Source organism: Coregonus lavaretus (assembly GCF_964263955.1).
Source record: "Coregonus lavaretus genome assembly, contig: HAP1_SCAFFOLD_627, whole genome shotgun sequence".
Classification (NCBI taxonomy): domain Eukaryota; kingdom Metazoa; phylum Chordata; class Actinopteri; order Salmoniformes; family Salmonidae; genus Coregonus; species Coregonus lavaretus.
The window spans coordinates 130,589-147,628 of NW_028163644.1; the positions used below are offsets into that span (position 1 = coordinate 130,589).

At 44.6% G+C, this 17,040-nt stretch overlaps 1 protein-coding gene across 1 annotated transcript in view; it reads right to left on the minus strand.

Annotated features, from left to right (window-relative positions):
* Window positions 1-17,040, minus strand: part of LOC311117925 (tripartite motif-containing protein 16-like) — a 44,291-nt gene that overhangs the window by 11,343 nt on the left and 15,908 nt on the right. The window contains exons 5-6 of the mRNA XM_084192819.1: window positions 8,857-9,447; window positions 8,349-8,444 (exon numbers count right to left, since the gene is read on the minus strand). Coding sequence (XP_084048945.1) covers window positions 8,349-8,444; window positions 8,857-9,447 — 687 coding nt within the window. The remainder of the gene's footprint in view (window positions 1-8,348; window positions 8,445-8,856; window positions 9,448-17,040) is intronic.

Here is a 17,040-nt window from a genome sequence, read left to right on the forward strand (position 1 = left end):
CCCGTTTTTTGGGCGATTTCAGTCAGGTTGAAAATCGCCCAGAAGTCTCTCATAGCCTGTCATGTAAAATCTATTTTTTTCACATTTCAAAGCTTTCAATACATTCTCTATGGGTGTCTGTGTGCATGCACTTACGCGCTTTCGTCATACGTGACGTAACGTTGAACGTAACTAAGACAATGGCGGCTATCAGCGTCTATGTTGCGACCTGCAGTGTGGCGTTATTTTATGTTTTTAATTTGTAGACTTAGTTTACAAACATTCTGCAAACATTCTGCTTTGGACTGATCTTCGGTTTTGGACTGATCTTGTTGATCGTGTACATACCCGCTACGAACGGACTAAATAATGAAAATGCTGCTGGCAGCGGAATCCCAATACAGCTGGGAGACTTGACTGGATGACAGAGTCCCGGACAGAGAGGTGGAGCCGGCCACCTTCACCCTGGTCAGAGCGGACCGCGATCCTGGTAAGAGAGCGACTCTGTACCCCGACATTGAACTGCTTTCTGTGTCATTGAACCTTACTATTGTTGATAAAACAAGTTTACTGGAGAACGGAGAAAAAGTAGAGACTTTTGGACAAGGTGGATAATTGTATAATATAAGGCAGTTTATTCAGAGGTAAAGATATCTGCAATCGCGTGCATGGACCCGTTCGTCAAACTCGTAGGGAGTTTATCAGAAGAGCCCCTAAACATTGTGTGCTGACATTTTATACAATAAAATGAAGTAGGTTGAATCTAGTAGTTCTGATCTTCTGATTGGTCCTGATGAGTTGGGCGATGTCACCTCCAGGCTAGTGTCACTGTTGCATTGGCTCTGAGTCGGGTTCTCTGTCTTCAGATGTTCAGCCTAAGAGAAGAGGATTTGTGTGTGTGTGTGTGTGTTTGTTATCAGTGTGTGTGTGTGTGTGTGTGTGTGTGTTTGTTATCAGTGATGATGTGTGTGTGTGTGTGTGTTTATCAGTGATGATGTGTGTGTGTGTGTGTGTGTGGGTGTGTGTGTATGTGTCCTCAGGGCAAGAACTCGTGAGTTGGAAGAACTGAGAGACCTATGGCGTGGGTGTTATCCTTAGCCACCTGCTGACAAGGCTGACAAGATAGGACTCTTGTTCATTGTATTGAATACAAAGGCCCAACACAAAATGGGTCATGCACAAGATTTTAGTCAGACCAAGCTATAACATTATATATTTACTACGACAGTACATTCAACCAAAAGCTAATATAACAAAGGCATCAGAGATTATTTATAATCTGTCACAGAAACTGGAATCCATCTCCCCAGATCAGTCAATAAATGCTTCTGGTATTGACTTATATGCTGCCCCTGTCTTCATGTTGTTGCTGGACATATCTTTTTTTAAATGTGTGTAGGTCACCTAAATCATCAGAAAAATTGCCCCTCCTGAGAATTTTTTCAGGAGCCGCCACTGGGGCAGAGGGTAAACCACTAGGAGCAGAGCTCCCCTATGGGGCTCCGCTCCACTCATAGAACTGGAGTTACACTCCGGTAACTAATCGTTACCCACCCATCAGGCTCCCTCATTTCCCCACAACAGAAGTTACCCACCCATCAGGCTCCCTCATCTCCCCACAACAGAAGTTACCCACCCATCAGGTTCCCTCATCTCCCCACAACAGAAGTTACCCACCCATCAGGCTCCCTCATCTCCCCACAACAGAAGTTACCCACCCATCAGGCTCCGTCATCTCCCCACAACAGAAGTTACCCGCCCATCAGGCTCCCTCATCTCCCCCACAACAGAAGTTACCCGCCCATCAGGCTCCCTCATCTCCCCACAACAGAAGTTACCCACCCATCAGGCTCCCTCATCTCCCCACAACAGGTTACCCACCCATCAGGCTCCCTCATCTCCCCACAACAGAAGTTACCCACCCACCAGGCTCCCTCATCTCCCCACAACAGAAGTTACCCACCCATCAGGCTCCCTCATCTCCCCACAACAGAAGTTACCCACCCATCAGGCTCCCTCATCTCCCCACAACAGAAGTTACCCACCCATCAGGCTCCCTCATCTCCCCACAACAGAAGTTACCCACCCATCAGGCTCCCTCATCTCCCCCACAACAGAAGTTACCCACCCATCAGGCTCCCTCATCTCCCCACAACAGAAGTTACCCGCCCATCAGGATCCCTCATCTCCCCACAACAGAAGTTACCCACCAATCAGGCTCCCTCATCTCCCCACAACAGAAGTTACCCACCCATCAGGCTCCCTCATCTCCCCCACAACAGAAGTTACCCGCCAATCAGACAAACGTAAAACAAGGGATTTTCTTGGTTTCCCCACTCTGTTTTTCCAACCCCTCTGATGAAACAGAGAACTGAGCCCTGTACTATAATATAATGTGCCATTTTGCAGACGCTTTTATCCAAAGCGACTTACAGTCATGCGTGCATATATATATATATATATATTTTTTTTGTGTATGGGTGGTCCCGGGGATCGAACCCACTACCCTGGCGTTACAAGCGCCGTGCTCTACCAGCTGAGCTACAGAGGACCAGGTGCAGACACATTTATGAAAGCAAAGACAAGGTCATTATTTGGGCTCTAAACACTAACAACCTACCCTTACACACCTCTTTTGCTACCCCTGCACTAAGATTTCTGCCATGGCATTTAAATGTTTTTGGTTTACATATTCCCCCAGTCTTTGCCGCCGTTCATGTTAAGGAAGTCTAACCGTGAAATCTCCATAAGAGGTGGGAGGGAAATCACCACAATCAGAAACCAGTAGAGAAGCCCATAAAGCCGCCATGCCAGAAAAAAACATCAATTTAAGCAGATTCTGAAGACATGCCCTTAAGAACCCATGACCCATTTTCTCAGCCTATACCGCTTCCTGGGTGAGAGGACACTAAACCCCTCATTCTTCATCACGTGTTGTACTGACCTTACAAACCTTCCACGATCAATCAAATAAGACTCCAGCAGAACCTTCTTTTTCCCCTTTAGTCTCCATCAGGAACCTAGAAAGTTCTCTCACCGTATATACTGGGCCCTCAGCCTGACTGGCTGTCAGCTCTGGATCCAATGAGCCGTCTGAAAACGAGACACCTTGTCCTCCGCTCCCGCAGACTCACCTCCCCCCTCTTCCTCCTCCTCCATTGGCACGGTACCGTCCTCCTCCTCCCCAGTCTCTGCCCCCCTGCACTTCCCCCCTGATCAGAGCCTCTTCCCCAATGACAGGCAATATTTCCTGGGATGAGCCCAACAAGCCTTCGCCCACCGGAGTCTCTGTTACTACAGAAACCTGCCTCAGCTCATGTAGCCCAGCTGCAACCCTCCCCACCACCGCTTTCTCCACGGCCTGCGCACCACCACTTGGCCATGCACTACTACCGTGTAGCTCAGTTGGTAGAGCATGGCGCTTGCAACGCCAGGGTTGTGGGTTCGTTTCCCATGGGGGGAACAGTATGAAAATGTATGCACTCACTAACTGTAAGTCGCTCTGGATAAGAGCATCTGCTAAATGACTAAAATGTAAAAAATGTACTCTCCTCCCTCCTGGTACCCCTGCCATTTATTTTGCAATTCTGAGTAATCACTATTTTAGTAAGGATTAGTAAGGAAAAACTCTTTATTCAGTACTACTGCAGTTGCTTAATAATTCCAATAGATGGCAGCATAAGACCATGAATGACATTTCAGAAGATTAGTTTAGTTCTCTCCCTGGATACACCACCACTCCCCCTCACAGGAAAACTCCCCCTGCCTGAGCTTTTTACTGTCACTTTCCACACTACTAACGCAAGAGGAAGGACTGAAAACACATTACTGTGAAGTAATATAATGATGATTCATGTTTATTATTACCTGTTTTTATGGTCATGTTTTGAAATTATACTTCATTATTATAATGATTATCAATACGCCTGAACATTAATTCAGTCACCTCTGGTCGACAAAAACGTATTTTCCTAGTACATTAATTGTCAAATTCATCAACCAGCATCGAGCACTCTGCCCTCTCACGCAAGCGAGGGGCATGTTGAGGTAAATATGCTAACCGCGACATTTTCATTATGTAATTTATTGGTGGGCTGGAAGATGCAGTGTTTTTTCTTTTCTATTCAGAGGCTATTTACTCCCAATATGAGAATTTTATGTAGAAGGTTTTTATAATGCATGTTTACTAGGGTTGAGGTTAGCGCATCTGAGTAGGGATTATTTTGCCGGGGTTCAATACCTGTCCTACCTATCAATCATATTGCTGCTTGTAGCCTATAACTGATGATCCCCACACTAGAAACACCGAAAACTATCTGTGCTAGCAAACCCTGTGTTACACCCCTCCCCTGTGTAACCTTGAAGTTTGTTAAGAAACAAACACTTGTCTACGAAAAGAGACATGTTTAACGGATTCCGCTTGGCACCCAGCCGAGAGCACACGAAAACCACTTGCAAATTTACCAAAACGAACCAACTACTTGCGGTCTTTTCGTAAGCAATAAACGGAGGCAGATTAGCCACCACAACTCTTATCGAAAGAGGCGAAATCTGCACCAACACACCCCTCACAAAAATCCCACTCACAACAAGACAAACCTTTTTCATTAACACGACCACCGCCTTGTTCATTCTGGATGCAGAGTGCAGATGTCCTGCTCCAACCTGTTCGCCGACCATGAGCAAAACTTCCTCCACACCTTTCTCCGGAACGCACCCGAAGCGACAGCGTTTCTTCTCCACTCGGTTGAGGCCATCACGCCGCCCTAACAAACTACCCCTACTCCCCCCTCAACTCTAAACGATAAACAGTGGAAACCAATAAACAAACCCTCCACCATGAGAAAATACATTCAGAAAATACGCAAGAACCACAAGAAAAAAGAATAGTAGCCCTCCTCACGAACCACAAATCTCTCACACAACCAACTTCTTCTTCTATGATATAATGGCGGTCCACAAACCAACGTTAAAGGTGCATGCCGCCACCTACTGTGCTGGAGTGTGTGGTCAATCACGGTTTCCAACATTTCTAAATCCTCCTACCTAACTCAGTACTTCTGAGAAAATAAAGAAGAGCCCTACTAACTTCTAATAGACCCTCCCCCATCCCCAAAATCCCTTCCAACCCCCCCCAACCCCGTCCAACCTCAATGACGCTACACATCTTTCCCTCTCTTCAACATACTTACAACAATATAACAACACATGCTCCACCGTTTCATCGACCGTACCTTCTAGACACAAACCATTCCCATGCTTGCCAACCAGATGTAATGACGAGTTCAATGTACAATGTCCTAAGCGCAATCGAGTAAACACCACCTCTTCCTTCCTAATCTGACTTTTGAATCTTGGTCCATCGACCTTTCTGTAAAACTGTAAACTATTCATATAAATACCGGCCCTTGTGCTCAGAGTACCATCTCTTCTGCCACACATCTATCAAAATGGCTCTGATCTTACATTTGGCCTCACCTCTACCCAGTGGAACATTAATATCAATTATATCTCGTTTCAAAGCTCTTTTAGCTAACTGGTCTACAATTTCATTCCTTTCCACACCCGAATGTGCTGGGACCCAGCAGAATCTCACTACTAAACCCATTCTCTCAATTCTCCATAATAACATTAATACCTCCAATAGCAGGTCACTCCTATTAGATTTACCAGATGATAAACTATTCAATACAGACAGAGAATCTGACCATACTATAATTCTAACAGGTTGTACGTCCTCCACCCACTGGAGGGCAACTATTATCACCAACAGTTCAACTGAGTATACTGACAGTTCATATGTTAGTCTTCTACATATCTGCACATCAAATTCAGGAACGTAAACGCCTGCTCCTGTGCGCCCACTATCTGGGTCCTTGGATCCATCTGTGAAAAGCGGTAAAAAAGCATAAAAACTTCTACCAATGTAATTGTCAACCAGTTTCACTATATCACTGACTTCTGACCAATCTTTCCTTTTCTCTACCAAGATTAGATCAACAACAGGGTCTGGGAGTAACCATGGAGGAACATCCCCTATCACCACAGAAGGGCCAACCTCCAACTCCCTCAAACCACTCTCATCAGCAAGCTTTCCAACTGTCCAACCAAAACCACTGCCTTGTCTACTAGTATATTCCCAACAGTCATCTAGAACAGTAGCAGTGGGATGCTCAACCTCACAGCTTTTCAACCCAATAAGATAATGACCATTTTTTACGCCGTACATACAAAGGCATCTCACCTGCCTCCACCAGTAAGGCACATACAGATGTTGATTTAAATGCACCAGTACATATCCTTAAAGCTATATACTGGATTCTGTCCAGCTTCTGAAGCCAAGTCTTTACCTCTGTTCCATAAACTGTACACCAGTAATAAATTGGCGTCCTGATCAGAGCTCTATAAATATCCATCAACAATTGTCTGTCAGCACCCTATTCATAACCAGAGACCCACACAACCAACTACCGCGAAAGTTAATGAATGAGAGAGACATGAACATCGTTACAATACTGTACATAGACATAATATAACGGTTCTTCTTCTTTGGAGTTTAACGGCGGTTGGCATCCAATATGTTGCATTACCGCCCCAACTGGACTATAATATAAATCTATTTTACTTTGTGATACAAAATGGGAAAAGGGGAAAGGAACATTTAATTAAAAACCTTCCTACTAACCCTACACTCATTAAATACCCACTACCCCATTCCACTACTTTGACCCTATCTGCTCCTGCACCATGCCAACGGCCTGGGAGGACGGGACACCACCACTCAACACACCCTGTAACTCCTCTGAAGTCTAATCTTGTATGCCCAAATACTTCTCTGCAGCTGCCACCACAATATCTATTTTCGGTGATTTACGTTCCATTTCTGCGGTACAGTTGATAACCATTGCTATGAATGCTAAGAAGCTAACTTTACTGAAGCATATATCACTCGTTGGCCTATCCCCCTGTGCTGGCACAGATCTACTACTCACAGGGATCCTCTCAGGATCTCTCACCCTTGACCCATCCTCCTCTACTTTCTTCACTGCCTCAGCATACGACACCTTCTGTACTACTCTGACTCTAGCCACCTCAACCTGCCTCTCTCGCACCGGACACTTCAGATCCCCAGCAACATGGGCATCCCAACAGTTGACACACACAACTTTATCCACCGAAACTACACAATCCTCTATCCCATGCCCTCCTGCACACTTCCCACATCTTGGATCTCCCTCCTACAAACTGCTGACCATAAAAGTTGCACCTGAAACAAAGCAGTGGATTCGCCACAAAAGCTCTAACAGGATAACTGATATATCCTACCATGACTTTGTTGGGTAAAGACTCAAAACTCAAAAGGACTGACAGTGACTCATCTGTTTCACCACGCTCACCACCGGGTCTGTGTTGCACCAAACGGCGGGCATCACAAACACCAGGAAGCTTAAACTTGAATTGCTCCACCTCCACACTTAACGCTACCCCAGAAATCACTCCTTTCAATGGTGCCCTGTTCCTAAGAGCAAAGCAAGAAACAGATCTTGACCCAAGTTGCGTGACACGGAGCGCCCACTCCCTCTGGTCAGAAGAAACACAAACAAATATCCCAAGTCCACTACAGGTTACCTTCACTGATTCAACTCCACCCAACTCCTTTCCCACCCACCCTGAAACTACAAATGGATCTGCCAAAAGGTATGGATCCACTTTGTCCTATAATGTAACTCCTACTGCACCAGATTCTTCTTTATCATGTCCATTGATGCCAGGCTCTGGTTCTGAGCTCTTCACCACACCTTCTACCTCACTTAACTCTCCCTCATTCATTTCCATTTCACCTCCAGAACTCAGTCTGGCAAATGGCTCACTCTGTTTGCACTTGAGTTATAACATTTGATTTTGATTTAGATTTATTTTTATGTCTCTATTCCTTTTAAACTTTTTTGAGTGTAACGTTTACTGTTAATTTCTGATTTGTTTATTATTTATTTCACTTGCTTTGGTAATGTAACATATGTTTCCAATGCCAATAAAGCCCATTTAATTGAATCGAGAGAGAGAGCTCCCTGTTAATGTATAGCAGACATGAGTCGCTCATGGTTACTCATGGTTATGTGAAGAGGTAGAGCCGCTTGCGACTTTAAATCAGTCAGAACAATAGGGAATGTCCTTTTGGTCAAGATGATGGTTTCTCCGGCAGTAGACCCGGGTTCATAACCAGTCAGTTACATTAAGCAGTCTATTCTCTGACAGGGGTCCAGACAGCCTGTTCCCAACAGTGGGATTTCATAGGGTTCTCTCTCTCTCTCTCTCTCTCTCTCTCTCTGACTGGAGGAGAGAAGTCTCGTCTGGTCAACAATACTCACCTTGAGAGACTCCACAGCCTGTTGGAGCTCCTTCAGGTCCTCCTCTCTCTCCTGGAATCTCTGCTGGACCTTCTGCTGACTCATCCCCAGCTGCCTCTGTGGAGAAACACTCTTCAATGAGCTATCAAGCTTTATTTGTCCAGTAGATCAATAGTATAGTAATGGGACATAGGGCACATAGAAGATAGGGATTAATATGTTGAGGAAGTGTCTGTGTGAAATTATATTATTATATTGTTATGTGAATGATTATAGTTTTAACAGTGCACAAAACAGGGTAGCTGATTGGGTGTTTGATAACAAATTACAATGGTGTTTGACTTTAGAAAATGGTGATACATTTGGAGACTCTGGGTTAACACATCTATATAATCAAGGTTTGTGTTCATTTTTGTTCTGCCCTGGATCGATATCATTTAATGATCTCATATTCAAACAGCCTTAGTTCCTACTGTATATTTAATTATTTGTTTATCAGACAGTCACCAACAAGTAGTTCTGGTCTTACCTGTTTCTCAGTCATCTCTGCTGCAGCTGACACTGTATCATGGCCTTTATGTTCATCCATTGTACACTGATAACAGATACACTGCTGATCGGTACGACAGTAAACCTCCAGCAGTTTGCCATGATGAGAGCAGATCTTCTCCTGTAGTTGTGCGGTGGCTTTGACCAGCTTGTGCTTCTTGAAAGCAGGAAATTCATAGTGAGGTTGGAGGTGAGTCTCACAGTAAGAGGCCAGACACACCAGACAGGACATGAGGGCTTTCTGCTTTCTGGTCCCAGTGCAGACATCACACGCCACATCTCCAGGTCCAGCATAGCACAGAGCAGGAGGGGGAGCAGCCTGGAGTCCTGTCTTCTTCAGTTTCTCCACCACCTCAGCCAGCACGTTGTTTCTCTTCAGAACAGGCCTTGGGGTAAAGGTCTGTCTGCACTGTGGACAGCTGTAGACACCTTTCAGATCATCCTGATCCCAGCTTTCTTTAATACAGCCCATACAGTAGCTGTGTCTACAGGCAGTAGTCACCGGATCCTTCAGTGGATCCAGACAGATGGAGCAACAGAACAGTTCCTGATTCTCTGCCATTTTGGTGCTCTCTCCCGTAGGTTAAGCAATGGCAGTGTCAAAGATTATTTTCTGTTTCATGGAACTCTACACCAGAGGACAGGAAGTGGCTTCCTACTTGACTGTGTACTCTGTATGTAGAGGGGGTGTGGTTTCTTTGATAAGGAAGTGTGACAGAGTGTTGGGTAGTAGGCAGAAATGGTTAGTATTTATGTTTGAAATACATATTTTAATTACTTCTGAATATTTTGTCATTTGAATTACACTGGGCTTAACTACACTCCCATGCATTTTGTATTTTGTACTTTCAGAATACTAAATTGTTTTCTATGCCATTTTTTATAGCGGTTCACATCTTGTGGCCCCCCCTTTCACCCTGCAATGGTATCAGAAGTCTGATAGCACTATGGTGTGATAATAACATCTGCTAAATGAATTACATATAAATGTATATGGGAAAATGTTGATAAATACTTTTTTGAGGGAAAATGTACTTGATACGATTGTAATATATTGTTGTCTCACCTAGCTGTCTTAAGATGAAGGCACTAATTGAAATTCGCCCTGCTAAATGACTAAAATGTAAATGTAAAAATGAATAATTGCAAAGCATGCTGAGTATTATTCTAAAGAGCTCCGCCCCGAAACAAGGCCAAAAATAATACCCAGTGTGCTTTGCAGTTAATTTCTTATGTTCATTTTCACATATACATTTACATTTGAGTCATTTAGCTTATCCAGAGTGACTTGCTCAACTAAGGTAGATAGCAAAATACAGTATCACTGTCATAGCAAGAAAAATGGTTTTGTCACTGTCAGGGCCGTGTAGAAATGGTGTGGTGTGGAATCAGGTGCAGAAGCAGAGTGATAGTCCAATAAACTTTACTGGAAAGTGCGAGGCAATAATCCAAAAAACAGCCAGAGGCAAAACGCACACAGGCGTAAAATACAAGCGCGCAAAACTCTTCTCAACCGAGAAGTAAGCAATATAGTAGTGGCGTACCAAACACAGGTACGAAATGACACCTAACACGAAACAATTACACACAACACTACACTAACAACAAGGAAACTAAATAGGGTGCTTAATTAGACATAACACAAGACAGGTGTGGCTAACAGACAAAACTAGTCAAACAGAAAACATAGAGCGGTGGCAGCTAGTACTCCGGAGACGACGACCGGCGAAACCTGCCCGAACAAGGAGGAGGAGCTGCCTCGGCCGAAACCGTGACAGTCACTGTTTCTGAGAATGTTGTTGGTGTTCGGATCGGTTACTTGTAAATGTGTTTTTGTATTTAAAATGAATACATTACATTGAATGAAATACATTACAAAATACAAGTATTTAGTAGTTTATTTTGATACATTGATCTTGATGGTATTTTGTATCTGTATTTTGTAATTGTATTTTGTAGTTTTATCCCTTCCCTGGTAGTAGAATACTCTGTCTGCAGGGTGTTTTCAGGACCAGGACACTGGAGGCAAAGGACCGGTTTAAACAGGAAAATGTCCTGGAGTTTTATTAAAAATAAATGTTTCACAAATCACTTTGAAAAGGCAAAATAAAATACCTATCTCTCCTCAGAGCATAATTACTGGGCAATCACTTACAAACTCAAGAGATCAGGGTGTTGTTTCAGTTCTCGGAACAGGGTTCTGAGAACTGACACATCTCAGTTTTCAACCCTAATGCTGAGTTGTTGTGAATTCTATCTCAACAACAGGATGCTGCCCCTCACCCAGAAGCTCGTTTGGCACTCCGGCTTGAACAGTTGGTTTAGACCAGGGGTGTCAAACTCATTTTAGCTCAGGGGCCACATGGAGGAAAATCTATTCCCAAGTGGGCCGGACCGGAAAAATCATGGTATATATAACTTAAAAACAACAACTTCAGATTGTTTTATTTGTTTTAATACGATCAACATACAACATAAAGCTGGAGCCTGAGGACAGTGTGTCCAAAATAGTACAAGCACAACATCACTGATGTGATTCGGTTAATAAAAAAGTGGTCAGATGACGCAGATGCTAAGCTACAGGACTGTTTTGCTAGCACAGACTGGAACATGTTCCGGGATTCTTCAGACAGCATTGAGGAGTACACCACATCAGTCACTGGCTTCATCAATAAGTGCATCGATGATGTCGTCCCCACAGTGACCGTACGTACATACCCCAACCAGAAGCCATGGATTACAGGAAACATCCGCACTGAGCTAAAGGGTAGAGCTGCCGCTTTCAAGGAACGGGACTCTAACCCGGACGCTTATAAGAAATCCCGCTATGACCTCAGACGAACCATCAAACAGGCAAAGAGTCAATACAGGTCTAAGATTGAATCATACTACACTGGCTCTGACGCTCGTCGGATGTGGCATGGCTTGAAAACTATTACAGACTACAAAGGGAAGCACAGCCGCGAGCTGCCCAGTGACACAAGCCTACCAGACGAGCTAAACCACTTCTATGCTCGCTTCGAGGCAAGCAACACTGAAGCATGCATGAGAGCACCAGCTGTTCCGGATGACTATGTGATCACGCTCTCCGTAGCCGATGTGAGTAAGACTTTTAAGCAGGTCAACATTCACAAGGCCGCAGGGCCAGACGGATTACCAGGACGTGTACTCTGAGCATGTGCTGACCAACTGGCAAGTGTCTTCACTGACATTTTCAACATGTCCCTGACTGAGTCTGTAATACCAACATGTTTCAAGCAGACCACCATAGTCCCCGTGCCCAAGAACTCTAAGATAACCTGCCTAAATGACTACCGACCCGTAGCACTGACGTCTGTAGCCATGAAGTGCTTTGAAAGACTGGTCATGGCTCACATCAACAGCATAATCCCAGAAACCCTAGACCCACTCCAATTTGCATACCGCCCCAACAGATCCACAGATGATTCAATCTCTATTGCACTCCACACTGCCCTTTCCCACCTGGACAAGAGGAACACCTACGTGAGAATGCTATTAATTGACTACAGCTCAGCATTCAACACCATAGTGCCCTCTAAGCTCATCACTAAGCTAATGATCCTGGGACTAAACACCTCCCTCTGCAACTGGATCCTGGACTTCCTGACGGGCCGCCCCCAGGTGGTAAGGGTAGGTAACAACACATCTGCCACACTGATCCTCAACACGGGGGCCCCTCAGGGGTGCGTGCTCAGTCCCCTCCTGTACTCTCTGTTCACCCATGACTGCATGGCCAGGCACGACTCCAACACCATCATTAAGTTTGCCGACGACACAACAGTGGTAGGTCTGATCACCGACAACGATGAGACAGCCTATAGGGAGGAGGTCAGAGATCTGGCCATGTGGTGCCAGGACAACAACCTCTCCCTCAACGTGACCAAGACAAAGGAGATGATTGTGGACTACAGGAAAAAAAAGAGGACTGAGCACGCCCCCATTCTCATCGACGGGGCTGTAGTGGAACAGGTTGAGAGCTTCAAGTTCCTTGGTGTCCACATCACCAACGAACTATCATGGTCCAAACACACCAAGACAGTCGTGAAGAGGGCACGACAAAGCCTATTCCCCCTCAGGAGACTAAAAAGATTTGGCATGGGTCATCAGATCCTCAAAAAATTCTACAGCTGCACCATCGAGAGCATCCTGACTGGTTGCATCACCGCCTGGTATGGCAACTGCTTGGCCTCTGACCGCAAGGCACTACAGAGGGTAGTGCGTACGGCCCAGTACATCACTGGGGCAAAGCTCCCTACCATCCAGGACCTCTATACCAGGCGGTGTCAGAGGAAGGCCCTCAAAATTGTCAAAGACTCCAGCCACCCTAGTCATAGACTGTTCTCTCTGCTACCGCACGGCAAGCGGTACCGGAGTGCCAAGTCTAGGTCCAAAAGACTTCTCAACAGCTTCTACCCCCAAGCCATAAGACTCCTGAACAGCTAATCATGGCTACCCGGACTATTTGCACTGCCCCCCCACCCCATCCTTTTTACGCTGCTGCTACTCTGTTAAGTATTTATGCATAGTCACTTTAACTCTACCCACATGTACATATTACCTCAACTACCTCAACTAGCCGGTGCCCCCGCACATTGACTCTGCAACGGTACCCCCCTGTATATACAGCCTCCCTACTGTCACTTTATTTTACTGTATATATAGCCTCCCTACTGTCACTTTATTTTACTTCTGCTCTTTTTTTCTCAACACTTTTTTTGTTGTTGTTTTATTCTTACTTTTTTTGTTTAAAATAAATGCACTGTTGGTTAAGGGCTGTAAGTAAGCATTTCACTGCAATGTCTGCACCTGTTGTATTCGGCGCATGTGACCAATAAAAATTGATTTGATTTGATTTATTAATCATAAAACACGTCAAGTTTATTTCGAAAATTCTAAAGAAAAAGAACACACAAACACACAATGCCTCAGTGATTAACAGAACTGTTTCACAGATCACAGAACTATATCAGGGTGTCATTTCTCAGGCAGAAATGTAGATAAAAATAATGAAATCCTGTTCCCCAAACAAGTGCAAGAACCACAGAGTCAAGAATAGGTATTAACAGAACTGTTTCACAGATCACAGAACTATATCAGGGTGTCATTTCTCAGGCAGAAATGTAGATACAAATAATGAAATCCTGTTCCCCAAACAAGTGCAAGAACCACAGAGTCAAGAATAGGTATTAACAGAACTGTTTCACAGATCACAGAACTATATCAGGGTGTCATTTCTCAAGCAGAAATGTAGATAAAAATAATGAAATCCTGTTCCCCAAACAAGTGCAAGAACCACAGAGTCAAGAATAGGTTAGACAGAGGATCAACAACAGGATGCTGCCCCTCACCCAGAAGCTGTTTTGGCACTCCGCCTAGAACAGTTGGTTTAGACAGAGGATCAACAACAGGATGCTGCCCCTCACCCAGAAGCTGTTTTGGCACTCCGTCTAGAACAGTTGGTTTAGACAGAGGATCAACAACAGGATGCTGCCCCTCACCCAGAAGCTGTTTTGGCACTCCTCCTAGAACAGTTGGTTTAGACAGAGGATCAACAACAGGATGCTGCCCCTCACCCAGAAGCTGTTTTGGCACTCCGCCTAGAACAGTTGGTTTAGACAGAGGATCAACAACAGGATGCTGCCCCTCACCCAGAAGCTGTTTTGGCACTCCGCCTAGAACAGTTGGTTTAGACAGAGGACCAACAACAGGATGCTGCCCCTCACCCAGAAGCTGTTTTGGCACTCCTCCTAGAACAGTTGGTTTAGACAGAGGATCAACAACAGGATGCTGCCCCTCACCCAGAAGCTGTGTTGGCACCTTGTCTAGAACAGTTGGTTTAGACAGAGGATCAACAACAGGATGCTGCCCCTCACCCAGAAGCTGTTTTGGCACTCCGCCTAGAACAGTTGGTTTAGACAGAGGACCAGAAAGAGGAACTTGTGCGACACACTGTTCTAATGAAGTTTTACTGGCAGAATGTTTTCTTCATTATATCTTCTTCACACAATAACTTACGTTTAGTACCTTTAAGACTAACTGTATGTCATCTTACTTAATTACCTTGTACCTAAGTCAATTTTCTGTCACCACAAATGTTATCCACATGTTCATCTGACTGGGGAAATAAATATAGGGCTTCATTGACAACATCCTGAAGTATCCCTTTAAGAACAAAACTATAACTGAAATGTCTTTGGCCACCATACCAATCAAAACTACATCAAAAGAGTTCATCAAGAGGTCCATAGTCTTTGAGATAGTGGCTGGGTTGGAGATTTTTTGGTAGTCGGCAGAGATAGTTTGTATTTATGTTACATGCATTTGAAATACATATATTAATTACTTCTGAGTATTTAGTCATTTGAATTATGCTGGGATGAACTACACTCCAATGTATTTTGAAAATACAAAATTCTTTTCTATACCATTTTTTTTATAGCGGTTGACATCTTGTGGCCCCGCTTTCACCCTGCATTGGTATCAGAAGTCTGATAGCACTATGGTGTGATAAGAGCGTCTGCTAAATGAACTAAATATACATGTAAAAAAGAACACTTGAAAAATATGCTGGGTATTAAAATAATGAGCTCTGCACCCAAAAGAAGGCCAATAATAATACCCAGTGTGCTTTGCAATTGTTCATTTTTACATTGTCATTTTAGTCATTTAGCAGAGACTCATATCCAGAGAGACTTACCATCAGTACATTCAACTAAGGTAGATGAACAATCTCATATCACAGTCATAGAAAGTTAAAAGCTGTTTTCTTCCGTCACTGAGAATGTTGTTGTAGTGAAGGTGTATACTAGCAAATGTATTTACCTGTATGTATTTGTATTTTATCTACATACAACTACAAAAGTATTTTGTATTTAAGTTTGATACATTAGTCTTTAGAGTATCTGGTATTTTTAACAAGATCCATTTTTGATGTACAGTATATTTTGCCCATCTCTGTGTTGATATATCGTCTCTCAGTGACTAGCTGATTTGGTTATGGCTACCTAGATTCATGTGGAGATCACAACACCCTTCTCCCCCGACAGAGTCATCAGTAAGCACACACAGGGCACACACACACAGACACACACAGACACACACACGGATAGACAGACAGACAAACAGACAAACAGACACAAACACACACACAGACAGAGACACACACACGCACAGACACACACAGACACAGACACATACACGACACACACACACACACACACAGACACACACACACAGACACACACACAAATACCATCCACATCAATGAGCCAGTCAATGTTAATGTCTCTCTCTCTCTCTCTCTCTCTCCCTCTCTCTCTCTGTTTCTCTCCCTGTCCCCTCCCTCCTCTCCTCTCTCAGTGCTGGGTCATGCGTGTGCGGCCCAGTCTGTCCTGGTAGCGGGCCTGTCTGAGGTCCACAGGAAGGGCTATCCTCTGACGGAGCAGGCCCTGTCAGGGAAGGTGCTCCAGGTGTCCTCCATGGCCTGCTTCCAGCTGGCTCCCCCAGTACATCCTACTGGGGCTGGCTGAGGCCCTCGTCACCCCTGCCTGTGAGTGACAGAGAGCCAGCACGTATTTCTGACACACCTATTGCTGCTACACTGTTCGTACACAGAGACAAACTGGGTTTGAGATTTCGAATGTCAATGGACACCATATGTAGTTACGATGAAGTTAGAATGTGGAGTTTTGGAACCAACTGCCAACATGGAGGATAATATTCTGAACTCTGAAAGCTAGGGTTAGGATGCCCCCTACTGGTGTATTAGAGACAGACAAGAGACGTTTGAACCAAATGAATGCTTCTTTCTCTTCCCAGCCTTCCTCTCTTCTCTGTTCCAGGCTCTGTGATCTCCTTCCATCTGACACCGAGTCATATCAGAGGCATCTCCCTGCACTTCCTCCCCCTGTCCTACGGAGGGGGCTGTTTCCTGGGAGCCCTCATCATCCAGCTGGTCTACCTACTCTCTGGAGGTAAAGGCTTCACTAACAGATGCATCATCGTAACCATAGAAACTGAAGAGGAACATCCATTCATGTTGGAATGGTTGATGGGGTTCTGTCTGCATTATGGTGATTCAGTCCTATGGCCACTGATAGCACTGTTCTCCTGTCCAACTACAGGTAACTTCTACCCAAACACA